The following is a 27,473-nucleotide window of genomic DNA, read 5'->3' as shown; positions in this document are numbered from 1 at the left end:
AGCTTTGAATGATAAGACATTAAGACATTTGGGACCACAGAAAAGTGGTCTTTAAATAGAGGGAAACCTGTATTAACAAAATGAATCAATTACAAGATATATTCAACAAGAACCTTTAATTTTGTTTCTTCTGATTATTTTTATAAAACAATTTCAAAACATAAAATCTCTAACAGAATGCATCATGAAAGAATTTTGTTCAAATGATGAGCTTGGATTAAAATGTCAAAGATTAAAACAATGTATTCTGTGGATATCATTCTGCTATGGCATATTTTATATATAAATTTTAAAAACATATAAATCTTTAAAATACATTCTATTCTTCTACAGAATGCATAAGCTATATAAAGCAATATACCAAAACATGATCATATACATATATTTTTCATGTACATTTGGGTAATAAGAAATTGTGCATAAAACATTGCAAAAAAAATATAATTGCATAGAAATAACATGATAGATTCCTTCTCTTAAAATCTTAAATGAAAGTATGTCGCAACAAAAGATATGTTTCTTTGAAAACAAAATATATACTCTTTCATATTTTTATATAGTTCAAATGTTAGGCTCTATGAAAGCAATATACAAAAACATGAATAAATACATACATGGGTAAAACAAGGTGTTTCAAATGAACAATTTTGCATTGTGAAATAAAGAACATAATTGCATAAAAATATCAAAGGTTGCTTCTCTTAGAGTTTTCTATAAAATGAAATGAAAATTATAACATTTTGACAACAAGATACATATTCTTTTATATAGTTAAACTGTTAGGCTATATATCAGCAAATATACAAAAACATGATACATGGGTAAAAAAAAGTGTTTCAAATGAACAAGTTTGCATAAAAATATCATTGGTTCCTTCTCTTAAAATTTTCTATGAAAGATAACAATTTGAAAACAAAATAGATATTCTTTTATATTTAAAAAATTTTTTAAATGTTACGCTATATAAGCAAAATGCAAAAACATAATTAAATACATGGGTAAAAACAAGGTGTAACATTGTGAAACAAACAAAAGAACTGCATAAAAATATCTTTGGTTCCTTCTATAAAAATTTTCTATGGAATGAAATGATAAAGAAAATTACTATCTTGAAAGTAAAAATAATCAAAGTAACAAATTAAATATTTGACACCCGTTTCTTGTAAAACTAAATATAAATATTCTTCCATATTATTTCTATATAGTATTTTTTTTAAATAAATATAAAATATATAACTTCATTACTATTTCTTTTTTTCTTTTCTTTAACTTTAATAACTTCAAAAATGAAAACAACCTAACAATCTATATTCTATTTGAGATGCTGTTGGAACACCATGCATTACTGCCTTATAAAATGCCTCAAAATTTGCAAACACAATAGAAAGGGTTGGGCCTAAAACAATTATTAAAATAAAAAAATACTTCTCCGATTATTTAACCGCCACACTGTATCTGGGAATAGGGCAGTATTGGTACGGATCTTGCTTTGAGGAATTTGCTTTCAGCTTCAACCAATCTTGAATTGAATGGTATGCCACAACGAGTACATCTTTAGGCGATTTGTTTGTGAATGGATAAATGCGTAGAATTATCAATGGTGGCTCAAAAGCAGTTTCTAGAACATGTTTAACCCTGTGAATACAATTCTCCATTTCGACAGTCAAATTAAAACCTTTAGGTCTTGGTCCGTGCAGAATAACTACTCTCACAATGTCGTAATGATACGTTCTTTTGTTGTACAATTGTTTATGAGAGAAAAGAAACTTCTCGATTGTAAAGAATATCTCAGCAATGGATGAGGTTGATTGAATTAACAATTCAAATGGTCGGACGTGGCGACTACCGAGAAAGCCATTCTGACACCGCAGATTAAAAAGACGCCTTGCTGTTGCTCTTGCTGCCGACCCAGCATTCCACTGGAGGTCTGTCAAACTTGCTAAACCCTTGTCATAAATTGGTATTAAGTACGATTCCATTGATGGAAAGATGATCCGCAGTGCAAGTTTTTTGTTGTCCAAAGCAAGCGCTTCTAGTAGAAGACCATTCAGGAGGTCAGTACATGCTTCACGAAATGCTGGACCTGCACATTCAATGTCAATCAAGAACAACCATCCTTATTTTTTTTGTTTTATCAATGAGTATAAAATTTGCACGCAATGAATAAAAAAACAAAGTAATACCCTGAGATAGGGGGCGCCCTCTTAGAATTTCAATAGCGTTCAAATCTCAAGTATGCATTCAAAACTTACCACTGATGAACGACCTTCATTATCTTTTGAAGGATGCTCTCTAGTTGATGGTAGTGCATTTCAAAATAGGATTGCGTTTCGAAAAAACCACCACAGTCGGACCTCTTGAAGTTGACGAGTCTAATACTGCTTAATATCATGATTATTACCATTACAATTATTATTTACCATCATCATGTTTATTATTATTATTACTACCATTATAATCATCATGGAAAAAATAAAACGACTTACAAATTTTGCGTGTTTTATCCAATTCACGAATAAAGTCTGCAAACATTACTGCCTGGAGTTGAGGCCCTCTTGTCAGATACGCACAGATTTCCTGCTGCAGTGCTGATGAGCATGAGGCCTCTACAGACCATACTTCAAAGAATGTTGTACACATCCGGCCTAAATGAAAGCCATTTGGACAATCCTACAAATGGTGGTAGAATCAGGTAAAAGGTTGTATCAGCAGTAATATAATAAAACACATGAAGCAAAGGTATATATTAAGTATGCATGATATATTTTTTCAAACTTTCAACATAATTAGCACTCTAGTATACAACACCAATAAAAATGAGAGCAGCTTAGCGCAGTCGGCTAAACTGGTGGTAGCCAATGTGTATACGCTGAACCGTGGAGATCTCTGGTTCAATTTTCATCGCTGCTCGCCCTGTATAGCACACCATCATTTGGATGAGACGTTTAAGCCATTGGTCCCTTGTGCTAAATAGTCAATGTGCATGTTAAAGAACGCAGTACACTCTTTGGAAAAAAGTAGGGGATTACTGCCCAATCACCAACAGAAGGACCCCACTGGAAATAATTCATCTTCAGACTTCCATGGGTTATCATTGGTGTTTGCACCGAATAAATCCAATCCAACATTAAAACTTCTTCAATATTTTATTACTATCAGACACCACACAGTGTCAGATTTAGGGGGGGGGGGGGTTGGGAAGATAATCTGGGTCCCCCAAAATGTGTTGTAAATTATAAGAAAAATTTAGAAAAAAAGAAAATTATATTAAAATAGAGGGTGCCATTTCCTGCCATCTAGAAGTGCCATAATCATAATTTTTCTTTAATATTTCAGCCCAAACCATGGTGTGGCTGAAGTGGGCTAGACCCTCCATCAAATTCCTGCATCTGCCACTGTCATATATAAATTCTTAAATTTTTTATTACAATCAGAAACTACAGTGTACTTACCCATATAGCACTTATCAGCTCTTTAATGTTCTGGGGCTCCAAGAGTTTCTTCAGCTTTGAACTTAAGCAATCAAACATATGCAAAACATGAAAAGTTCATAAATCAAAACCAACATTACAGAGTGAGATAGAAATTCTATCAATTACAAAATTGTTCGTTAATCAAAGATTTTATCTATCAGATTCGGGTTCTGAACCCAAAGCTGTCGATTTGCTACAGGTCTTGGGCAAACTATAAGGTACTGTACTTTATGTTTTTTTTCTCACTCCTCAGACGAATAAAATTAAATGGCTTCCTATTAGGATCAAATTCTAACATGCTGTTTATTAGTAGAGGCCAAGGGATTACTGCATTTTGAAAAACATTGACATCTTTTGTATGTTTATCATAGTCATGTTATCTCAATCCTTGCCGCAGTTCACCTTGTTGCTGTTATGTGGTTTTACCTTTGTACTGGGTCATCATGATAATCACACCTTGTGTTTAGTTGCAGTCTTCGTAAAAACCGCAATGCATCCTGGTATATTGGGTGTGCACGCTGCATGGCAGACTTTTGAAGCTGTAATTAGAAATCATATATCGACATGGAAGAAAAATTGACATGTATGCCTATGCTCTCTTGAGGCAAGATCAGAAAAGCATTTAAGTGTTTCATAATCATGACCATACATATTCAAACATAAATAGCTTACCAGTCTAAGAAGTTCAATAATGCCTTGACTGTCCGAGTCATCGTAAAATGTTTTCAGAATTCTCTGCAACACGTAATCCTGTGGCTACAAACAGAGTGCAAGTGTTGTCATCAAACTGACTTAAAATGCAAAATGTTGGTTTACCTTAACCATCAAATTATTACACTGTAGTTACCTTTAACCCTGAGCAGAGAAGTCGACCAACCACATCTCTTGCGGCTTTCCATTTTGAGGTTGACATCAAGCCATCCAATAACTGGTCTAATATTTCCATTGGAACCAAACAATTTAGTGGAAAGGGTATATAATCAAAAATCACCATTGCTCTGAAAAATGCAGAATACATGCTTATAATTTTATCTTTTAATCACTTTAATCTAATCTGGTCATTTGTATAGCGCCTTTCTTTATGGATACAAAGCGCTGTAACTTTTTCCCCTTGTCATTGGGTCCACATGCTTAGTGTTGCTGCTGTCTTGGTGCAGGAGCAGGCAACCCACCAGCTTCCAAATTTATACTCATCAGTGGAGAGAAGCAACACAGATAAAGTACCTTGCTCAAAGACACTGCGAAATGCACAGTGAGGGATTCAAACCCCAACCTCAAGGTTGAGAAACCAAACCGTTCCCGCTGCACCAAACCGCTTCCACAATCAAGAGAAAACATAAACGTACACTGTGCACAGACTCTAAGATGAAATAATCTGAACCTAAAAACACTACCATGTTAGTGAAGCAGATCAAAGTGACTACTGTACATAAATTTTTAAAAATTATGACAATAAACTTTAACTAACATGTCACTTACCGATTCATTTCTTTCATGTTACATAAATTTTTTATCAACTTGAAACACAGGATTGGCAGATTACAGCTGACATTGTACTTGAGTTCTGTCAGGATTTCCATTGCCATCTGAAAAAAGGGAACCCAGTGCATAATATCAAAGTCTTCCCCACAATGAACAATTCCTGATAGATCTCAGTGCATGGAACTGAAGGCAGAATCTAATATACCCTCACTAGACAACCATGTGTACCATATCAAAGGGATCCCAAAATGCACTCACTCAAAAGTGTACCGTACCATATAAAATTCCAAGGTGCACCATACCAAACAACACTATTTCATTATTAAGAACCAAGTGCAACATATCAAAACAAAAACCAATGAAATTTTTGTCAGGAAACACCAAAACAACTATTGTCAAATACAGTAGAACCTTGTTTTTACGTACCCCAGTCATACGAACCCTCGATTTTACATACGCCTCGTATCTACGATGACGTCATCAAAAACCCAGAAAATATTCAAAACAAATGGCCCTTTTCAGAGCAACCATAAGTAAAAAAACTATAACAATAAACAAACCATAATGCAACATATTTTCATTAAACAGCAATGTTGATTGAGTCTAATACCGGGTTGTTATAATCTAAAACCACGTGAACTGAGTGAGATTAAAAAACTACCGATGGTGCTCAAAATAATTGCTTTCCTCCTTAGCTTCGTGTGGTAAACCATGGAAAAACTTGTCTGGTCAAATTTTCTACACGAAGCTAAGTAGGCATAGTTTCGTACACGAACGCTAATTGGTTGGTTCGCCCAGTGCACAGCACATGGTTGCTGTTTCACGTACACAAACGCCAATTGGTTGGCTCGCCCAGTGCACATGGGTTAGTTTGTCTCAACAGGCCCAGACAACACGACAGCTTTATTTAGAATAGGCATGAAGGGGAATTCCCAAGTTATACCTTACACTTGTGACATCGTAAAGTGATGAATAAAAACACTAAACACATGGTTTTATTTGTAGGCCTAGAGGCTAGGTCTAGCCTAGCTAGGTAACATCGTTCGTTCATACATACATATATTGAGCGTTATGTACGTATTAGGTCAAAGGTTACCACAATTTTAATCCAACCTCTATTTTACAAATCCCCCGATTTACGTACGCCCTCCGGTCCCGTACCATACGTAAAATCAAGGTTCTACTGTAATTATGACCAACCACGATCTCACCTGCCATGCATTGTCTGTCATCATCATGCAGCCTTTGACCACCATGTCCTCCAGGCACCGAGTGTCCACTTCATGGCACAGCCCATAATGTACGATCTCCCTCCAGGCTTGGACTAAAAGACCATTATTCACCAAGTTTAGAATCAACTGATGAGGATCACGGTTGACTACTATACGATGATTTGATTTGAATTCATTCTAAAAAATAAAGGCAAAGTGAAAAATAGAAATATGATATCTACCATCTTTGGTGTTTTAAAATTGTAAACCTTATTTTCACAAAAAAAACAATTGAATATGCAAGGTGGAATACCACAAAAAATATTGATTTTAAAATACGGTTACTTATTGTAAATGTGGAAGTTAAATTTAAAGGAAATAAATACAAAACAACATTATTTCATGGCAACTTCATGGCCGGTGACTCTGGTCCAATCATTCTCAGATGTGTTTTATCAATCAAATATTCGAATTCTTCCAGCTAGTGACATAAAAAAAATTAAAAATTACTGAAATTTATAAAGTTTTGCAACTTACTCTATAACCATCACAACTACGAGATTCCCAATTCCCTTTCCATCTTTTTTGAATCTCTGGACTTCTAGAAGTTTGAAAAAGTGATAGCAGTGGCTTCTTCATTTGTGGACTGGCATATTCTCTATGATAAATATGGGCCTTGTAAGGGTTTTGGTTCATTACTGAACTTCTAAAAGAGCTATCGTTTACCTTACAGGACTGAAAGCTTGGATAGTGTCTGGACCTGACCTCAACAACTCTCCTCTTAAGTGGTGACTTATTCAAAGGTTTCACCATTGGTTTTACTTTTGAGATCAGTTGAGGGTCCTTCGCATAATCTTGAGACTTGTGTAGTGTTTGCACAGGAATTTGTTCTCCATCAGCTGTCTGTTGCTCTCTTTGATTATTACTCTCAGAATTCATAGTGGAAAGGCCTTTAACTGGAGTCTCTCTAAATTATACAATCAAAATGCGTTCATCTAAAACTGTACCAACTTATTAGTACTGACTATATCATTTGATTATTAAATGTGGTATACAAATGCTGTCAATAAATCAAGGACTTATAACTGTTACCAGGATAGAAGCTGGCTGGTTTAAGCTGTCTATAACTTGAATTAACCTTATGTGTGGCATTGTTATGCTAATGAGGGAGATAAGCACAATCTGCACATGCTCAGAAAAACAAAACTTTACGTGATATTCATAATACTACAAAACAAAATCACATCAATTTAAAATCAAATTTGTGAACATACTTGCCTATATCTTAACTAGCAGGTGATTTTATTGGTAGATCAGTTTGTTTTTAAGTGTGTAAGTATGATTGATTTGCGTGCCAAGTGAAATTAGTACCCTTATTTTGCTTTGTTTTACCGTACCGTAATTCTCAGCTAGGCCTAGCTGTACGCCTAGCCGATACGCAGTGTGGCTAAGGAAAGTTTTGTTGTTTTTCTGAGCATGTGCAGATTGTGCTTACCTGCCTCATTAGCATAACAATGCCACACATAAGGCTAATTTAAGTTAATGGCTTAAACCAGCCAGCTTCCTATCCTGGTAACAAAAATCCTTGAATAAATACACAAGAAATTACAGAATACTACTTACCTATCTGAGGAACTTTCATCATCTGATGAAAACAAATCACTTGATTCACAATGGACAGAAAGTTTGTCAAGGTCTTCAAGATCATCAACTTTTACATCTTTTCCTTCATTCTCATAGTTATTGGCACATCTGTCTTCTGTAGGGTCCATTGGTTGAATATCAACACCACCACAATTACCATCACAATGAACACTATCATCTGTAGCTGCTTCTGGGGAAAGTTCATTGTCACTTTCACCTGAGCTGTACTCTTGTAAAAGAGAAAAACTGTACAAGGTTGAGGTAGGTTTTGCGAAAATCTCAGCTTCAGATTCTTCAGGCGAGTTTTCTTCCATGGTCTTTGAAGAATCATTTACTGTGTTTTCTTCATGAGTTCCACTTGGATCCTCACATCTATTTTCCAAACATTGTTCCACACTAGGCTCATCTTCAGCAACTGTTTCAGATTGACAACTGCTTTGTTCAGATTTAGAATCTACTTTCTCAGATGCATCATCAGCATCATCTCCCAGCATTTGGTAATTTCCACGAAATAACTTAACAACACATGTCATCTCTCTTATTTTAGCAATATTTTTGTCTTCCGCTCCAACACTATTTCCACTTGTAATGAACTCTGTTTGCCCACAACTACTGCTTTCACTCTCCTGATTATTAGTGTGTACCATACCTTCAGATTCAGCAATGACAAGCTGACAGGTCTTGCCTAATGAATTATCGTTCTGGTCATTTCCGCAGTCAGTATCGTCCCGAAGGACTTCATTCACAGCGCTAATACTATGTCTCCCTTTGGCAATTTCTACTGGTTGATCATTGTTTATATTAGTGTTAAACTCTTTGTTCAATTGTACATACTGTATCCCAACTCCGCATTGCAGTTCATCATTGGAAGTAATCTCCTCACCTTGCATATAGAGATCTGAAGGACAGATGATGATGTTGGTAAATACAACATTTCCTAAGCAATCACAGTTCATCTGAACTTTGGGCTGGCTATATTTTATACCAGAGCTTTGAGATGATATAATATCTTCAGTAACTGTGTTGTCTTCGCCACTCAAAAGAGCAGTAGTTAAATCTATCATTTGATCATATTTGTCTTCTTGCTGGTTACTACTTTCATTGGATTCAAGCTCTAGACCACTGGTAGTATTTTGCAGGACAACTTGGTTACCTGTAGAAGTATCAGTAATTGAAGATGTTTCCCTGACACTTTCATTTTCCTTAGGCTCTGCAGGTTTTGTATCTTCAAAAGTGCTTCTACAAGATGAGCTATGGCTTAGCTGGTACTCTGTATGCTCTGTGCTGTTGCTGCTAATATACTCATTTTCACCACATTCTTCTGCAGGGACATTGTCAGATATTCCAATAGAATGATCAATACATGCTTTAATTCCATAATTTGGGCTTCCCAAAAGGTCTCCATACTTTAAATCTTGACTCTCATCACCATTTCCAACAGTATCATTTGGGCATTGGTTCTGTAAATACGTAATACTTTCCGGTAGCAACAGCTCAACATCATGACACATGGAATTATTTTCTATAACAACTTTATCAGATACAGTTGGTACATCCTCTTCTTTGTCATACATCAACACATCTCTAATTAAAACACTGCTGCTTGAGATATTGTCAGGTTCTGCAATAAATACATCTCCAAGCATACTTTCGATAGCACATTCTTCTTCATCTTTAACTTTTGCAGTTGAAGATTTTCTTTTAGTGATGATTTTCTTCTTACGAATCGAGCCTTTCTCATTTAATTTTTCTTGTGTTGTGAGCAGGTCTTTTACTTCTGGGGACAAATTTTTATTTTTGGCCATTCCATTTTTCATCTTCTTTTGCCTTTGTGTTTTCCTGTAAGACAGCTTTTGTTTCTTCCTTTTGATTCCTCGTTGCTGGGTAGCACTTCTAAGAGTGATTTGTTTGCACTGCACATCACAACCAGCCTGGCAAGGTTCAACTCCTTGCCCAGTGCTTCCATTTTTACTCTGTTGCAGCTGAGTTGACTGTGATGTTGCTATGACGGTTTCACTATGAGAAGTGCTGGTCTTTTGAAGACATAGCTTTAAGTCAGATTTTGTTGACTCTTTGCTGGCAACAATCCAACATTCATGCTCGTTAACACAAGTAGACTCATTTTCATCAATTTTGGGGCTCTCAGCAACTGCTAGTTGATTTTTCACTTGACTGGAGTTGAGAGTTACTACAGGATTTCCTCTGTTCGATAGATGTTGTAGGTCTATGTTTAACTTTTGCCCTGTAGAGCTACATTCAGCTTTTCTGCTCCTCAGCCAGATCCCATAAGATTTCTTATCATTCTTGGCACGTATACATTTTTTGCTGACTTTCATATTTGATAATTCTTTTTTTACCTTTTTCCATTATACACACTGACAAATTGTCTGAAAAATTAGATTTGAGAATGACAAGAAAAAAAAAACCCAAAGTTACTTGTCCCCTTTAACACCATTTTTTCTGTTGAGTCGCACAAAGATGGACACTTGTGATAATGGGAGAAAATGAAACAGTGCCATCAAGTTAAGACCCTCCCCTACAGTACCCCCAAAAAAAATTCAAGACATCATTCAAATACAGCAGGGGAAACTACATACACAAGTTCTGGTTCATCTTAGCTCATATAGACAAAATGCTCTTGTGCCTACAGGCAGCATCATATGACTAAAAACCCTTGAGGAGAAAACAAATTTAGAAATTAATTCCATCTGAGCAATTCACAAGGAATAGAATACAAATGATGGAAAATAGTGCAAAAATGATGCTGACATTTTGTAAACCTGCCAACTTTGTAGGCCGCATCTGATGCGCGAGACAAAAAAAAATTATATCGCGCAGGTGTATTTAAGGAAAATGACAATGTGAGGGCTTTGTACCTTAAGTTAAATAATAATTCTCACAGACTAATCAGGGTAACTGTGCCAAGAGCGATGCCGGCACCAAACAACAGGGCTGTTGACATAGGAAAATTAACATGGTAAATTAAAAGTGGAGGGGATAGCTGGTAAAACATGGTGGTGGTGAGTGTGATTTTTAAATTTCAGGGAGTTATTGGAGGAGCACAGCATGCAGTCCCCACCCCCATATAATGTCATTGTAGCAGGGGTTAGGGAAGCTTATGCCAGCTGAAGGAGTTGCCAATCATCCATTAATGACTCTTAAACCTTTGTTGGTGTCTGATGCGTGAGACAAAATTTTATGAATATAGCACTCAATATAGCATCCTCAAATAGGTAATAATCGCAAAATAAAGCAGCCTGTAAGTTAATGAATTACAGTCCTTGGTCAGTATTAGCTTCATTAAAAGAAATTTATGGCCTAATATTCAAATTTTTATGAATTGTTTGGTATAATCACTAATTAGCCTAGGCCTACAGTATATACATTTTATGTTTTTGTAAACATGTTTTGGTATGCGAGATAATTACAGTATAACGCAGATGTACTTGAGACGTAAAAAGATGATGCTCATTTGCATTATGCGCGAGACTTGGTATATTCTTTGGAGTAAAAAGGAAAAATATGTTTTAAGCTTGCTCAACTGAACTCCACCAGATCTGATGTGGGCCATGTCACACATATATGCCTTCCCCACCACCTTGCAGGCATCCCGCACCCTCGCCACAATCACAAATATTCCCACCTCAGCTCCAACCATAGTGGGACTGACATAGTCTAGGCCTAGACCCTTCTCTATGAAAGGCCTCCCTGCACCTGCCACTCCCCCTCCCCCACTCCACACCCCTTCGACTTTTTCCAACTTGGCGGACCCCTGACCCTGAAGCCCTCAACTATCCTGACCTAACTGAATAAAGGAACTGAATAAATAAATAAGCTCCTCACAGATTTAATGTTTTCTGGAATACAATTAAGAGGACATCGCGTGATCTATCTAAATAATCTTTCTCGTGTGTTGGTGTGTTTGTAGGGAAAATGCCAGCGCATGATGAGCTTCGTTTTTTGATTACCCACCACAGAAAGCACACACCATGTGAAGCACACACGGGTGGTCTCCACTTGGAACAAAAGTATAATAATTTACTCAGAGGCTTAGGCTATATATGTCTGTTCCTTTTCTTACCGTTAGGATATGATATGACATGACAACGATTTCGTACACTTATTCTTAATAAATGTCTTACCTAAACTATTCTAACCCTATTTGCCGAATTTCTGCACTTCACTTGTTTAGATCATTTTAAAATTCGCGTACAGTACTGACTGTCAGGCCCAGCCGCCTTTGACAGTCCAGTAACAGCGTGTGTTCTGGTTCATTGAACATCATAGGAATCAAGAGTTTCGTCCGCGAGGCGTATATCGCCCTCTATGGTGCCCCAATTGGCAATTGTTGGCAATCATCTTTACCATCCATGTATAGAAGCGGATCCGGGCATAGCTATTAGCATCTAGCATTTGTGCTAAGCATAATTTTGGCAAATATATATAGGTCCATGCTGTATCTGTGGGTTTGCACCACACACAAAATTCATACTGCAAATTGTAGTATTAGTTTGGAGGATGCTAAGGCTGTGCCTTTTGGTGAGGAGCCTCCGTGTGAAATTGTATTTAAAAAAAAAAAAAATGAAAAAAATCTTACTCAATTAAATTCCTGCAGAATTTGAATACTTCAAAAATGGGGGAAAAGCTTTAAAAAAATTATTACGTCCCTTTTTCCCAAATGTAATATTAAGAATCTGCAATCACTTATTCAGATTTGTTGCCAAATTTCAAAAACAAATACAAGATAAATCAAGCAAACACATGGTAATAGGAGGCAAGGTGACCGCAAAGGAGATTTCTCTTATCTTAACTTCCTTAAGAAATGATATAATTTGGGGGGGTTTTTTTTCAATATTGATTGTCAATTTTTGCTTTATACACCAATTGAAACTCTCCAAAACTAATGTAAGTTAAATCAAGAACATTTTTGCTTTACCAATTGAAACACTCCATAATTGTTATTAATGTAAGTCAAATCAAGAAAATTATTTGAGAAGCTATGTTTAACTCTAACGCATAACTCAGTTTAGAATCGTGTGATCTATAATTGTATCGAACGCTTTTAGGAAATAATAAAATACGAACTGAAGATTTTTCAAATAAATAATGTTTGCTGCCACCGACGGTCGATTGCTGAGATATTTGTTTGTACATGTGACCGGGTCGTTTACATTAGTTACGGTATTACTATTAATTAGCAAACAAATGCCTTTTATTTCAACTGTTTAGGTTGACAGAAGATTTCCCCAGTTAATTATATAGTTGTGGGCGAATCACATTCAGGTGCTGTCTTATGCTTCCTTAGTATCAATAGTTACAAACAGCAGGGATAAAGCTAGGCCTCCTTCTTGGCTTGAGTGAGGCGACTCGGCCTTTGCCACTCACTCACCAGACTACGACTGGTCCCTGGATTTGGGTTCCTGTGGTGGTGGGATAGCAACAGCTAGGCCTAGCTAATCTTCCAGATTGGTAATCAGCAGCATTCATCCCAAGGCCTGGTCAAAAGTAAAAAAGTATTTAAAAGGTAATAATTATTTTAAGTCTGATAAAATGGCGAAATTTGTAGATGAAGCTTTGGATGGAGTGGAGTTCAAGTCATGCTGGAAAAGGGAAAGGTGAGACATTCGCAATTTTTAATTTGTCAGATTTGCGTATTTTTTTAAATACTGCACAAGGAAGTCGTCTTTGTAGAGAGTTGAAATCGTGTGCTGTGCTGGTTAGTCCCAGCATGAAATTGTAATTATTTTGAATTTATAACTCTATGGTCCCAGCATATGCTTTACCATTTCAAATTTCAAAATGACAGGTCATCTTTGTTATTTTCACATTAAAACAATAGTAATGATAATAAGAATTTTACAAAGCACATAAAGCAAGAAATAACCAGCCTCAAAGTGCTTAATAATAATAATAATAATAATAATAATAATAATAATAATAATAATAATAATAATGTCATTTTGCTTAAGATGCCTGTTGATGAAAATGTAAGTTAAGCATATTGCATGAGGTAAGTCTTTAGGGCCTTTTTAAAACAGTCAATGTTTAGTGAACAACTAAAATAACTGCTGCCCCTATCGATATTTTAATACCTAAAATAATTAATATATAATAAATACATGAAACATGTTATCACCATTTTTGAAATTATTCAACATGTTTATATAAATTTGCACAAATGCGACAAACTGCACGTAAGGCCCAATAAAAAAAATTATTAGTTTATCACCCCCGCACCATGTGTTCTATGGTACTGAAAAAAAAAAAAATTATTTTTTTTTTTTTCTCATTTATTTTATTAAATAGTTAGTAGATATTGTTTGCATTATCTAAATCATGTTTTATTTTAAATATCAATGCACCAGCAAACAACCCAAGGGTGATATTTGGCTTTAGCAATATAAAAAATTTTAAAAAAAGCCTCTTCCCTCATCGCTTTTCCTACCCAGATAGGGATAGGATAATATTTTTTATAGGGCCTAACTGCACATAATTTTATTGTAGTAATTCTGATATATGCGATACACACCAAACATATCAATAAGATGAAAATATTAATAATGATAATAATAATTGATAGACAGGATTAATGTTTTGCGGGTTACTTTTTATATTTGATTTGAAACGATATTTCTTTATACCGTAGAAACCTTCATAATTCAACAACGCAAACTAAGAAGGTGGAAACCGAGGAGGAAGCATCTCAGTCTGTTTCTAAATCAGATGCGGATATCCAGACAGAGGATACAAGTCCAGATTTTTCAAACACCCCTGACTTTGACCCTGTGGTGCGTACAGCCCACCATAGATCTACAATCTTGAGTTATTTATCCTTAGGCAAGACTTTTTTATACCTTGTTTAGTGAACCCGGCGAATCCAAAATTTTATGATTTTGAAAATAAAATTATTTTTGGCAAATTAGTGCCCCTGCCCATGAAAAAATAGAAATTTCTGAAAATTAAAAAAAAAGTTTTTCTTTATTTTTATTACACCCTCCTTGAAATCTCCAAAGGTGAGATATGTATATTTCTTTCTAATTATATAAATTTGAAGCATTTAACCATCTGATTTTACATTTACTAATAAAATTATTATTTTTATTTTCTCCTCTATCTGGATGTTTTTGGTAAAACTGTTTGCTAAATAATTTAAAAAATTTTATTTTTATTTTTATTCTGCCCTCCCCCGATGATCTTTAGAAAAATAAGTACACTAAACAGGGAATAAGAAAGTCTCGCCGAATCCACTAATATAATATATTAAATACAAAATACGAATAAGCTTTGTAATATTTTTTGAATAGAAGGAAAACATCTCTAGTTGGTAATATGAAAAATATATTTTTATTGGTTAAATAAAAATTTAAATTCTTATTTTCAACATCAATTGAAACATATGAAATAGGTTTTTAATTTTTTTAGATTGAATTTTTTATAGATGATACCTCAAAAATTAGCTCAAATTTGCGTGGAAAATTGCTAGGAAAACACAGTAGTTGTGCAGAATCATAACTACTGCATAATACATTGGTTATAGATTAAGTTAAAGCCTAATTTTCGGCAGAATCTGTGCAGAAATCAGCCCTTATATTCTGAAATGCGCGGACAGATTTCTAGGCCTAATTTTTGCGCGGAGGATATATTCCCTGCACAGGCCTTACTGTACAGTCTGGTGTGCAGCTCCTCTCGTGCTCATGGGATGGGGTAGGTTGGGGTCAGCATATGACATGACATTTCTGTCTGTAATATTCATTTTTCCTTTAGTTTTTTTTAAAGATATTTTTCTTACTTCCCTAAGAATATTTTTGTTTGTCTCGATTCAGTCGCTGTTAACATTTTTGAAACGTGTGGAGCCAGATGTGATTGACTACCTTGATAAAACTCACCGAAGTCATGCATTCGATGGTAACTTTTTTTAACTTTCAGACATTTTATCTCAATCAGTGACAAATCTAAGAGGAGACAAGGCCTCCTTATCAAAGCCCAATTTCAGTTACTATTTATATTGTCATTACTAGAAGATGTTTTAAGTATTCTTGTAGTATAGTATGGAATGCCATTGGTGTAAAGAAGTAATATGGAACGCCATTGGTGCCAAAATCGATTTATATAGTATTTTATTGTTTTCACTAATAAAGACAAAATTTAGGGACTGGAATTAAGTCTAATATTGTTGCAATATCAACAACTTATTCTCCTAATGCACTTTCTAACTATATTGTTAGTGTATATTCTGCAGTTTTCTAACGATGATCCTAGTGTATTTCATAACCTAATTTCCAATGTATTTTCCAGCTTATTCCCAGTGTCGTTTTTAACCATTTTCACAGTGTATTGTCCTGTCATTTCCCTGTTTTATGAACAGTGTTTTTCCAGTTGATCTCCCAGCCCCATTTTCTGCATCCCAGTTCTGTTGATTAGTTTTGATCAAATTCATTATTTTTGCAGGATTTGATGTGTCGTCTGTTGTGGAAGAACTTGATTTGAATTGTATGTTCACACTGACAGCCTGTGACCTGGTGAAGGAGCTTCAGTGTACGTCGTTATCGTGGAATGCTATTGGCTCAACCATAGCTGTTGCATATGGGATGACAGATCATCAAGACTGGTGTGAACACAAGGTACATCCTAGTTATTGAGGTGATCGATGGCAAACTCTTCTATGGAACATTTGTTTGTAATCACCTCCCTGCTGTAAATAATTAACCAGTTTTAAATTTCACTGGCAAAACATTCTTTGTGCCTCAAAAATTAAAGTCATCTTTATAAAATTTTTCCAGTACATTGTACAGTATAGCTTAACAGTGGTTGGAGGTAGGGCACACACCTTTTCAGACCTGAATTTCCATGTGTAATGAAAATAGTAGCAAATAATAGATCTTTTACACCATCCATATTGTATTTTCTTTGCAGGGTCTGTTGTTGACCTGGAATCTTGAGCGTCAAAAGGTTAAACAGGACAAACCAGGCACATTCATCGAGGTTTCAGTGAGTAGAGGTTTGATAATTGTGATGTAATAGGCACTCCTATTTGGATGCAATTGTGAATGTATACTTAGTGCTATACATGACGGTCACTTCTAAAAAGATGAACAGTAAAATATTCCTGCTCGATCAGGTATTTAACTTAGTGAAATGAACTGAAAGAATAATTAATACAGTTAAACCTGCCTAAGTCGACTTTGCCTAACTCAAATTATTTCCAAGTTGATCTTATGTTATACGGCAAATTGTTGAGTTTTCCATTAATTAATGGTCTGTAAGTCAAATTTTATCGAACAAATATATCAAACAATTTTTCAACGGCCAGTTGAACCAGGCAGGTTCAACTGTAATTACGATGAAGATGATAATCATAATTATGAAGATGATGAGCTTAATGTTGAGGTAAATATCCATAACAAGGATAATGATGAGGATGTCCTTGATAATTTTAGTAAATTCAGTTGATTCATTTAATGTGCAAAGGATTTGTGAACTACATATAATTATTTTTCAGAGTTGCATGACTACGCTATCATTTCATCCCAGGTACCCTGCGTGGATAGCTGGAGCAACTTTTAGTGGTAAATATTTTGTTTTTCTCCCACTTTTTTCATCTGTTGTTTACCATTAACTATTCATACCATTTTTGTTCTTTAATGAACGATATAATTGTTTTTCCTATTATGATTTTTTGTTTGTATTCTTAGTTAAAATTTTTTGTCTCAAACTGTGTTTTGGCTTTTGTTTTTAAGGTGATGTCATGATTTGGGATCTAGGAAAAAGTGAGTCACTCATGGCTTCCTCTAGCCTTGATGAGGACAGCCACCGAGAGGCAGTCAGCAGCCTAGTCTGGATTGATCAGTATACACGTAGCAAAACTAAAGCAAAGGTTTTACACATTACTGCGATTATTATAATTGGTTGTTCTTCCACCTCTTCCTTCTCATCCTCATTTATATAGTGATATTGTTACAAAGTGCCTTCTTCCAACTTGGAACCTCTGTGTTATTGATATTATAACTGTAAAATTTCTGATCAGTATGATAATGTTAGTACTGTGTTTGCAGATTATGAGTGTATGCAGTGAAGGAAAGGTATTGATTTGGGACTTTGTTCTGGGTAAAGATCAGCTAAAGCTGTCTGCAGGATGGAAGCTTTCAATGGGGCTAAACAGGGGTCTGGGGTCTGCTGACAAGGAGCCTAGCCTAGGAGGTGAGTACTACTGTAGCAGCACAGTTCACTGTACTGACTCATGACTGACTCTTGATCACTTTTTTTACTATGATGAAATAGGAACAAGACATTTATTGTTCTCATATTGACAGAAGACAGTGAGCTCAGCATGTTTGCATTTTCAGTGGATATACAGTAGCTGGATGAATGTAGGATCATGAAATTGATGGCATGAGCATGTATGACATAATATATAAATATAACATATTATATATAACATGTTTTATTATCAATTACTTATGTTTCTTTAATGAGATATATAAAACATTGTGACTTAAGATCCAGCTACAGTATCTGTCTTCACAATATAATGATATTGTTCATTTTATCTAGTGACGTGTTTATCCTTCTGGCCGGAAGACCAGACAAGCATGGTGATAGGCAGTGAGTCTGGAGGCTTGTATAAGTGCAATATGCCGGAGGATCTCACTGAAGGTGGGACTAGTTTTTTTTAAATCATTTTTTATGGCATGGTATATAATGAGCCTCATATCACAATATCACTAGTAAGCTGCTATGTTTTTAGTCATGGTTAGGTGATTTGCATCTTAAATCCCACCATCACTGTGGCTAAAGAGTTTCTATTATATTATTTTTTAGAGGCATGGCATTGAATGAGCTTTATATCCAATTGATATTCTTGTATATTTATTTTAAAAAGGTGAAGATCTTGTAGCAAATCTTGCGATTACTTTTAAATTCCATCCACATCAAGGGCCAGTGTACAGCACGCATTGCTCACCGTTTCATCACAACTTGTTTCTGTCGTGCAGCTCTGATGCATGTGCCAGGATACACTCTTTACTTGAGGTAACGTACTAACACTTCTTATTACAGTAGAAACCCTCATTTACGAACCCAGATTTAACGAATTCCCGATTTTACGAACGTAAAATAAAGGTGATGACGTCATATAAATTTAAGCGAAAGATTAAAAAAAAAAAAATCCGCTCGAATTTTAACTGTTATTAGCATACAACACAACACACCATACTAATACAGTACTATGTAATTCTCAAGTGTTGGAGGCCCTCTAACGGGCCTCTTCAAAGTCAGGGTTTTTATGGCTTCACACAAGATCGTACTACATATGAAAAATTTTCCTACGGGTAGTGAGTGAGATATGCGTTTCATCCACATGGTTAGTGGATAGCAACCGGCGTATAATGACGTCATAAATGATTATGTATACATTACACTAACCCTATGCGTTCGCATGCGAAACCTTCCTATAATTAGCCTAATTACAACTAATGTATAGGCATATTTTAATGTTTTATTTCAGTTATAATTAGTGATCATTATGTCTGAATACCTGATCCTATTTTTGTTTTAAACATTAAATGATAATGATACTGGTTAGGGATTTGTGTAGTGCATAAAATAAAAGAGTGTTCTAATTCCAGCTTTTGTTTTCTGGATTTTTTTTCAGTCTCAGCCCATTGTGGTCTGTGAACCAGGTGATAGCTATTTATTCTCAGCACGATGGTCTCCAGTTCGTCCTCTTGTGTTTGCTGTTGGAACTGCAGAGGGCAGGCTTCTCCTGTTTGATTTAAAGAAGAGTAAAGCTACTCCAGTTTTGAACCTAGAGATAAATAAGAAGGGTGTACCAGTTTACACACTGGAGTTTAATCATATAAGGTAGGCTGTGTTGTACATAATTTATAATTGAGTATTATAACTGCGCTATCAGTGAATTGTTCTGCTAAGGACCACCTCTTGGAAATTGTTGCTAAGGTTATAAAAAAACTACAGCGTAAAACATATGTTTACTTGAATGTTGGCGAGACACGCTTGCATTCCTGATTGGTCAGTTTTTTAGTGTGATTATCGCTCTTGAAATGTTCTTTGTGTTCACAGCTGGGTAAATACATTTGTAAAATCTGAATCTGACACAAATAGGAAATTTTCCATTAGCTCTGACTCGTAACAGTTTTATCTCCTACTATTGGTAATTGTCATGTTCTGAGCTACAAATAAATTAAAATTGAAAAAATAGTACAAATGAAAATAAAAAGTAGATAATGCCTGATATATGTGATTACAATTGAAGCATAGATACCTCTGAAAAGAATTTTATTGTTAACATTTCTTTTTATTTCTTGCAGGCAATCATTATTAGCATGTGGTGATAGCGAGGGCACTGTTCGTGTCTGGCGGCTGAGTGATGAGCTTTGTCATCAAGGATCACGAGAGGTTGAGCTTTTGCGAGATATGACGGCATTGAATCTGGACTAATTGTCATAATGTCTGCGATAATCAATGTTCTGTACTCATATTATTATCATTAGTAATTAACTAATTTTTAGGAGAGTTTATGTCTGCATCTGCTTTTTCCACCTTCTTGCTGACTTTCTCAGTCTAAGGTCTTGCTTTGTGACCATACTGGTCCATGTAAAGGCATGTATAATACAGCCAAACCTCCAAACAGAAAGTAAAATAAAGACGAATTTAAGAGCAACAAAAATACATTTAATAGGATCAGACCAGAAAGAAATCAATACAGATTTCCTGAGGTTGGAGAAAGAAAGCAGGCATAAACATAAACTTTCTTAAAAATTGCAGAATTTTCGGCATTTTTCCTAAATGTAATTAACTAATGTTTTGATCAATATGCTGTTATAGATACATTATTTGATATACATTCTTTATCAACAGCATAATGTGTCTCTGAAATCGGCTGTAGGACATATCATATTATATCCAGTGGTGGAATAAAGGGTGGGGGGTGGGGGGCTGCCGGCCTGGAGCCCCACTCAATTTCTCAAAACATTATTTTTAAATGGAGATAAAAAGAAGATTATATTCACAATTTTGTATCTGTGAGTATCATTTCCACCATCTAGGCATGCAATAATCATAAATTTTCTTATCTCAGCCCCAACTATTGTGGGGCTGAGGTGGCATAGACTCTCAAACTGAACTGTGGAAGTCCCTCCCTGGCCCCTTTATTTCAAATACCTGGATCCTCCACTGATATTATATTATTTATTCGTCATTAAAAGTATTTAGAATGGCAATGCAAACATCATTAAAAAAAGAGCACATCTAAAATTCCACGATGGAATTGGTGACTGGGACTCAAAAAGGGCCCCCCCTCCCAGTTTCAGAAAGTCACAAGGCCCCCGGCTCCATTGTTATGCCACAGTTCATCTAATTAACAACATGAATGTATTGAAGAGCTTTGACTTTTGGAGACATTGCTGTAGTGTTTAATTTACATACTTATTTGTATATTTTGAAGATGTCTTATCTATCGATTAATTTTAGTGTGAATAAAAATTGCACTAAATTATGAGGTATAATTGTGTTCTTTGTGGCTGGCAGCTTAATATTACTTAAGATATATTTTTATTATTTAAAACTAAATGAAACAGACCAGTACATATGTAGAAGACAAATGAATACTTTGACTTTTGGACACATTGCTGTAAATATTTCATTTACATACTTATTTGTATGTTTTCAAGATGTGTTATCTATTATAAATCGATTCGTTTTATAGTGTGAATAAAAATTGCACTAAAAATTATGAGTGAATTGTGTTCTTTGCTGGTAGCTTATTACTTAAAATATATTTTTATCATTTAAAACAAAATAAACCAGTACACATGTAGAAGACACATACAAACAATACGCACATGTCCCTTCATTCCGTATATTTAACTTAATTAAGCAATTACACTTCAAATGTATGCCAAGTGTAAATTTATTATTTAACACAATTATGTATATATAATTCATTATTTAACATATAATTGTGTAGATCACCCATTATTTATATATAATGCATTTACGTCTAAAAGATTATATGTAAATAATTGCATTAACATTTTCATTACATATAATTAGTATACTGATTTCATTATATATAAATAATGAAAGGGTAACCAAACATTATGTGTATAAAATAAGGTTACTGGTTTCATTATATATAAATAAGGCCCAGGAAAGGGTAACACATCATTATATATAAATAATGAAAAGTAACTTACAATTATTTATATATAAGTTCACTGATTCCATTATATATAAATAATGAAAAGGTAACAAATCATTATATAAAATAATGAAAAGTAACTTACAGTTATTTATATATAAGTTCACTGATTTCATTATATATAAATAACGAATTGACTCCAAACTCATATAAATAACTGCTTTTACATTTCATTATATATATAAATAATAGCTGTCGCAAAACCATTAAATGTATATAATGCTTGGACTTCAAACTCATTAATGTATATAATGCACACGTGTTATCGTGTCAAGGTCATTAATGGTTTCTTACTGCCAATTATAAATAACCGTTGAGGTCGAGTGCCATTATATATAAATAATGACATCGTAGGAAGCTGATGTTTTCTATCGGCACTGCCGCAGTGCGAAAACCTGCTGTTAATTAATCGAATCGATGTTTTTGTCGATAGATGACATTATGGTATCAATAACTGATTAGGTCTAGCCTAGCCTATATATAGGTATATACCATTAATATGATTCAGCATATTAAATCAATTAAAAAATTAGTGACGCCGGGGCAATAGTTGAGTAAATAACAGTACAATGAATATCCACATAATTGTTGAATGCAGGGACATATCTCTAGTAATACATTAAAAATACAAATTATAATTCAGGGCAAATAATTATCTTTTACATGATATGACCCACGTCATGTGTACATCGGTGAACTAAAGTAATTTAAGTACCGTCCCGATTCAAGGAATGACGCCGGGACCGTAATGATAATAATTAATAATGGCTACGATGAATTTTCATTAAACATCTTACTTTAATTTATTCTGTGTATGATGATGGATTGGTGATCAGGCATAGAGATTTCAAGAAAAACACAAAAACAGCCTCAGTGGTGATTAATCCTGGTGTGATTATTCCTGGTGCTTTCTAAGACCGAGTCGACGTTAAGGTGAATAAAACTCGAAAAAAAAAAAAAACTCTTCCAAAGGCATGTTTGCATACATTTTTATATCATTTCAAACATCTTACTTGAATCTATTATAATGTGTATGATGATGGTGATCAGGCATACAGATTCAAGAAAAATACAAAAACAGCCTGGTGTCCCTGTGCATTTTTGCATGCGTATTTGTGACATAGTTTTATCATGGAGGTATAAAAAATCTATTTTTATACCTCCATGGTTTTATGTATTAAACTGCTTTTACATTTCATTATATATAAATACTAGCTGTCGCAAACCATTATATGTATATAATGCTTGGACTTGAAACTCATTATATGTATATAATGCACACGTGTTATCGTGTCACGGTCATTATAATGGTTTCTTACTGCCAATTATAAATAACCGTTGAGGTCGAGTGCCATTATATATGCGGTAGGGTCACATCTAGATACGCCACTGACTTACATGGCCAGATGAATGGAAATACTCAATCGATGTGCCACCAAATCGTAACCAGCCTTTACCATGCCCTCACGATGTCACCAAGGACGCAACTACCAAAAAACTATTTTTGGCAGCGATGGGACGCTACCAATAAACAATCACAAAGTACCGGGTTTCTGGGTTGATTTGCAAGGTACTACATGGCTCAACTATTTTTTACTTAAGGGTTAATTGGTAAAAAAAGGAACACAATTCATACGATGTCACTGACAACACCGAGGACGGCAACTCGATTTTGAGATCAATTTTCCGAATAAAGTTATACTAAATAACTTCTAATAATTAACTATTGTCTTCAGTTGTCTTTGTTGGTCATTCAACTGTCATTTTATCTATTTTTTCGGTGATCTACCATTCTCAATAATCTATATAAAACACCCACATAACAACGTCACGTTAGATCGATCGGTGGGGACGCCGTGGTGACGCTGGTAGGGTCAATTTTCGTCGGAAGGTATCAAGATGATAAACAGTTTCGTTGGACTAAATTGCTTATGTTAACCACATGCTTACCTATAGATTATACTAACATTGGTTTCATATCACGGTCAAGAATTAAAAAATCACCTAAAATCACGTTATTTTGTGAATTAGCGCCCCTCAACTGATCATCGAACCCAGCCCCCTCCACTTCACTTTCGCGTCCCCTATCAGCAAGAGACAGTCAGCACCCTCCCCCATTTCAAGACATTTAGATAAGCCACTGACTTACATGGCCAGATGAATGAAAATACTCAATCGATGTGCCACCAAATCGTAACCAGCCTTCACCATGCCTGCACGATGTCACCAGGGACGCAACTGCCAAAAAACTATTTTTGGCAGCCAAGGAAAGCTAACAATAAACAATCAAAAAACTACCGGGTTTCTGGATTGATTTTCAAGGTACTACATGACTCAACTATTTTTTATTTAGGGGTTAATTGGTAAAAATCGCACACGAATCATACGACGTCACTGACAACGCCCGGGACGGCAACTCGAATTTGAGATTAATTTCCCGAATGAGGTTATACTAAATAACTTCTAATGACGACCTATTGTCTTAAGTTGACTTTGTTGGTCATTCAACTATCATTTTATCTATTTTTCGGTGATCTATCATTCTCAATAATCTATAAAATCCCTTGCTGTGCCATTTTCAATAGGTGATGGTCTGCGACCTGTAGACTACACACAATAGGCCCTAATTGTAACTTAAAGAGCATTGGTGAATATGTGTTACCCTTTCCTTATTTATATATAATGAAACCAGTAACTTTATTATATATAAATAATGTTTGGTTACCCTTTCATTATTTATATATAATGAAATCAGTAAAGTAATTGTATATAAATAATGAAAACGTTAACACAATTATTTACATATAATCTTTTTAGACGTAAATGCATTATATATAAATAATGGGTGATCTATTCAATTCTATGTTAAATAATAAAAATGTCTATGGTACGCATAATGAACGGCAATAAAGTAGAGGGCGGCAGACTTGTATTTTCTTTCATCAGATCAGATTCGAGAACTTGTTCACATGATGTTCGTCAACAAACGATGTCGGACAGACAGTCACTGGAACTTTACAGTAAATTTGATGAAAATCCTCAACTTTGTCTTGATAAACTTCTGACAGAAGCTAGTGGTAATGGAGACATCGACATGGTCATCGATTTGTTGCAAAAAGGAGCCGATGGAAACGCTGCAGCATACGTTAGGCAGCACATCTTTTCAGGCCAGTATTACCAGACGCCAGCTATCGGGGCTTGTCTGTCGGGCAACGCTAAGCTGTTGAGAATTCTGCTTGAGAATGGAGGTAGGCAGGCCAACCTAACCTAGGACAAAATTTAAATTAATCAAAAAAAGAAGGAGTGAGGGGGAGGGGGTCGGTGGAGTTTGTTACCACCAGACATTCATATCTGATTCGTGGGTTTAATTTTCTGAATACAAACATGTGATTAGGCTAGAGTGAAAAGGTAGGCCTAGGGGCCTAGGCCTAGTCGTTGGGAGGGGGAGGGGGTGGGTGGGGTGTAGGTGGGCAGGAGTGATATGACACAGTAATTGCACAACATTAACTGTATAAAAATGATTGTATAACTTAATGTTTTGTTTTTTTTGGCTCCTGAAGTGAATAATAATAACACAATCCAAACCCTTTCAGAGACGTCAGCCAAGCCGTCTCGTCTCCATCATGTCTAGGAACGATCTCCGAACTCTGATCATGCTTTCAAAAAAAGAAATTTAAGTAAATACCACTTTAATTTTTTACACCCAACAGCTGACCCCAATGCTGGTGATACCTACAGTGTGACACCCTTGCACTATGCTGCACAAAATGGCCACCGAGATTGCCTGCGTCTTCTCATAGATTACGAAGCAGATATCAACGTAGCCACTCAATATTACAATCGACCAGGATCTATAACAAGTATGTAATAAGTTAATATATTTGCAATGCTTATACACTAGGTGAAATTATTATACGAAGGTTAGATTAATGCAAGGTGTAAAAACACCAGCCTAGAATCCATCGCAGCGCCTGATTGTACAAGTGTTTTGCCCTTTTGCACACCAACTGAAAAAAAAGCATACTGTTGACTAAAAATGAGTGCATGGTTTGGGATAGGAAAGTAACATTGGGAGTTAAAGTGAACAGTGGTGGTGACATCATGATTGACTTGGGTGTATATTTCTTATACTTGCCTATAATCTTCTGGGCTGGTTATTGAAATGGAGTAATTTGGCCCACTGAGTACAAAATAAATTTTAGTCATATTATTATATTTTGCTGTTTTTCTACTTTTAGGAAGGTTTCTAGGAGGAACAACAGCATTGCACTTGGCAGCGAAGAATGACCACCCGGACATCATTGAGGATCTGATACTGCAAGGCGGGGCAGACTACAATAAGATGAATGAAGTGGGAAAGACATGTCTAAATACTGCAAGTAGCTGGGGCAAAGAGGAGTGTGTTTTGAAGCTGTTCCAATGTGCACTTGGCAGGGAGCTTCTGTCACTGCCTGCACTTGACAACGGTAATGAACCATTCTAACCAATTTAAATCTGTGTGTTTGAAACTACATTTTTGAGTTTAACCATTTAATTGTTGTCTGTTGAAGTACGTAAATATTACAGTGGTTGAATACAGTATATATTTGTGCTGTTCTCAGCGGTGACTCCAAATATTTTCTGACAAGGGGTATGACATGTCCGATGGGGCTTCCGAAGCAACAGGCTGACTAGAGCCTTGGTCAGGGTTTCCGGAATAAAGAATTCCCTGGTAAGGTTGACAGGGAGAGTTTATATCGCTTACTATGGTCCAAACTGTGCTTTTAGACCACAACATTAGGGATTGGCAATCAAAATAATGTTATTTGGGTAGGCAAAATATTATATTTAAATTTTTGATCCAACAAACTCCAAGCTTGTCCAATGGGAGAAAATCCCCCCTTTCCCCCACTAGTGTTATCACTGCTGTCATTCTGCTCTGTCATGTATGCAACCCCTGAAATATTTAATGTTGAATAAGGGGGAAATGTTAAAAGCCATTTTTTGATCGATTGATTTCATGATTTCCTGATTGATCTATAGGTAATACACCTCTGCATGACTGTATAGGCTTTGGAATGGTAAAAGCAGTTGATGAACTGGTACTTCGGGGCTCTGACGTAAATGCTACCAACAATGACGGGCTCTCGCCCCTTCACATTGCAGTCAAGAACTGCACTACCACCTGCTACGAGATATTAGAGTGCATCGTTACCAAAGGAATTAATGTAGATGTCAATCAACCAGCTGCTCTGCCTCCTGGGTCACATGGCTCTGGCAAGTGTGGTGAGTTATGTAACTAACTAGTAGTGTAAAGCTCTGTCCACACTATCAAGTCTATTTCGTGAATACTTACCTGGATAACCGACTAATTGCCATTGTTCCCAAAACGGAACACCCCTTCGAAAAAAATGGAACAGTCCGACCCAAGGCGCCACGTGCGAACCGTCTCCCTAACAAACGTCC

General features: G+C 35.5%; 3 protein-coding genes across 5 annotated transcripts in view; 2 read left to right on the top strand and 1 right to left on the bottom strand.

Moving 5' to 3' along the window:
• Positions 1-99: 99 nt before the first annotated feature.
• On the bottom strand, positions 100-12,058 carry LOC117105754. Of its 3 annotated transcripts, none has more exons than XM_033247024.1 (11): positions 11,953-12,058; positions 7,790-10,197; positions 6,704-7,133; positions 6,167-6,364; positions 4,953-5,059; positions 4,321-4,471; positions 4,146-4,229; positions 3,900-4,012; positions 3,453-3,513; positions 2,487-2,670; positions 100-2,083 (listed from the first exon to the last, which is right to left on the bottom strand). In XM_033247024.1, exons 2-11 carry the CDS (start codon positions 10,144-10,146, stop codon positions 1,434-1,436), a joined length of 4,335 nt encoding a protein of 1,444 aa, XP_033102915.1. In that variant the 5' UTR covers positions 10,147-10,197; positions 11,953-12,058; the 3' UTR covers positions 100-1,433. The 3 variants fall into 3 exon arrangements, with proteins under 3 accessions (XP_033102915.1, XP_033102917.1, XP_033102916.1); XM_033247026.1 differs by having other exon boundaries at positions 6,893-7,133; XM_033247025.1 differs by lacking the exon at positions 11,953-12,058 and adding an exon at positions 10,687-10,710.
• Positions 12,059-12,956: 898 nt separating this feature from the next.
• Positions 12,957-21,557, top strand: LOC117105779 (WD repeat-containing protein 34-like). Its single transcript, XM_033247059.1, has 12 exons — positions 12,957-13,425; positions 14,457-14,598; positions 15,634-15,715; positions 16,259-16,431; positions 16,724-16,798; positions 17,310-17,376; positions 17,548-17,684; positions 17,863-18,007; positions 18,362-18,463; positions 18,690-18,838; positions 19,461-19,669; positions 20,137-21,557. Exons 1-12 carry the CDS (start codon positions 13,361-13,363, stop codon positions 20,264-20,266), a joined length of 1,476 nt encoding a protein of 491 aa, XP_033102950.1. The 5' UTR covers positions 12,957-13,360; the 3' UTR covers positions 20,267-21,557.
• Positions 21,558-24,988: 3,431 nt separating this feature from the next.
• Positions 24,989-27,473, top strand: part of LOC117105679 (ankyrin-3-like) — a 7,560-nt gene continuing 5,075 nt past the window's right edge. Inside the window, exons 1-4 of the mRNA XM_033246903.1 lie at positions 24,989-25,276; positions 25,739-25,888; positions 26,267-26,494; positions 27,051-27,293. Coding sequence (XP_033102794.1) covers positions 25,018-25,276; positions 25,739-25,888; positions 26,267-26,494; positions 27,051-27,293 — 880 coding nt within the window. The 5' untranslated portion in view covers positions 24,989-25,017. The remainder of the gene's footprint in view (positions 25,277-25,738; positions 25,889-26,266; positions 26,495-27,050; positions 27,294-27,473) is intronic.

Source organism: Anneissia japonica, unplaced genomic scaffold, assembly GCF_011630105.1.
Source record: "Anneissia japonica isolate Jap-2015-1 unplaced genomic scaffold, ASM1163010v1 scaffold287754_len4335492_cov202, whole genome shotgun sequence".
Taxonomy (NCBI): domain Eukaryota; kingdom Metazoa; phylum Echinodermata; class Crinoidea; order Comatulida; family Comatulidae; genus Anneissia; species Anneissia japonica.
Note: the sequence above shows the minus strand (reverse complement) of the source record. Positions and strands in the feature narration are given on the sequence as shown.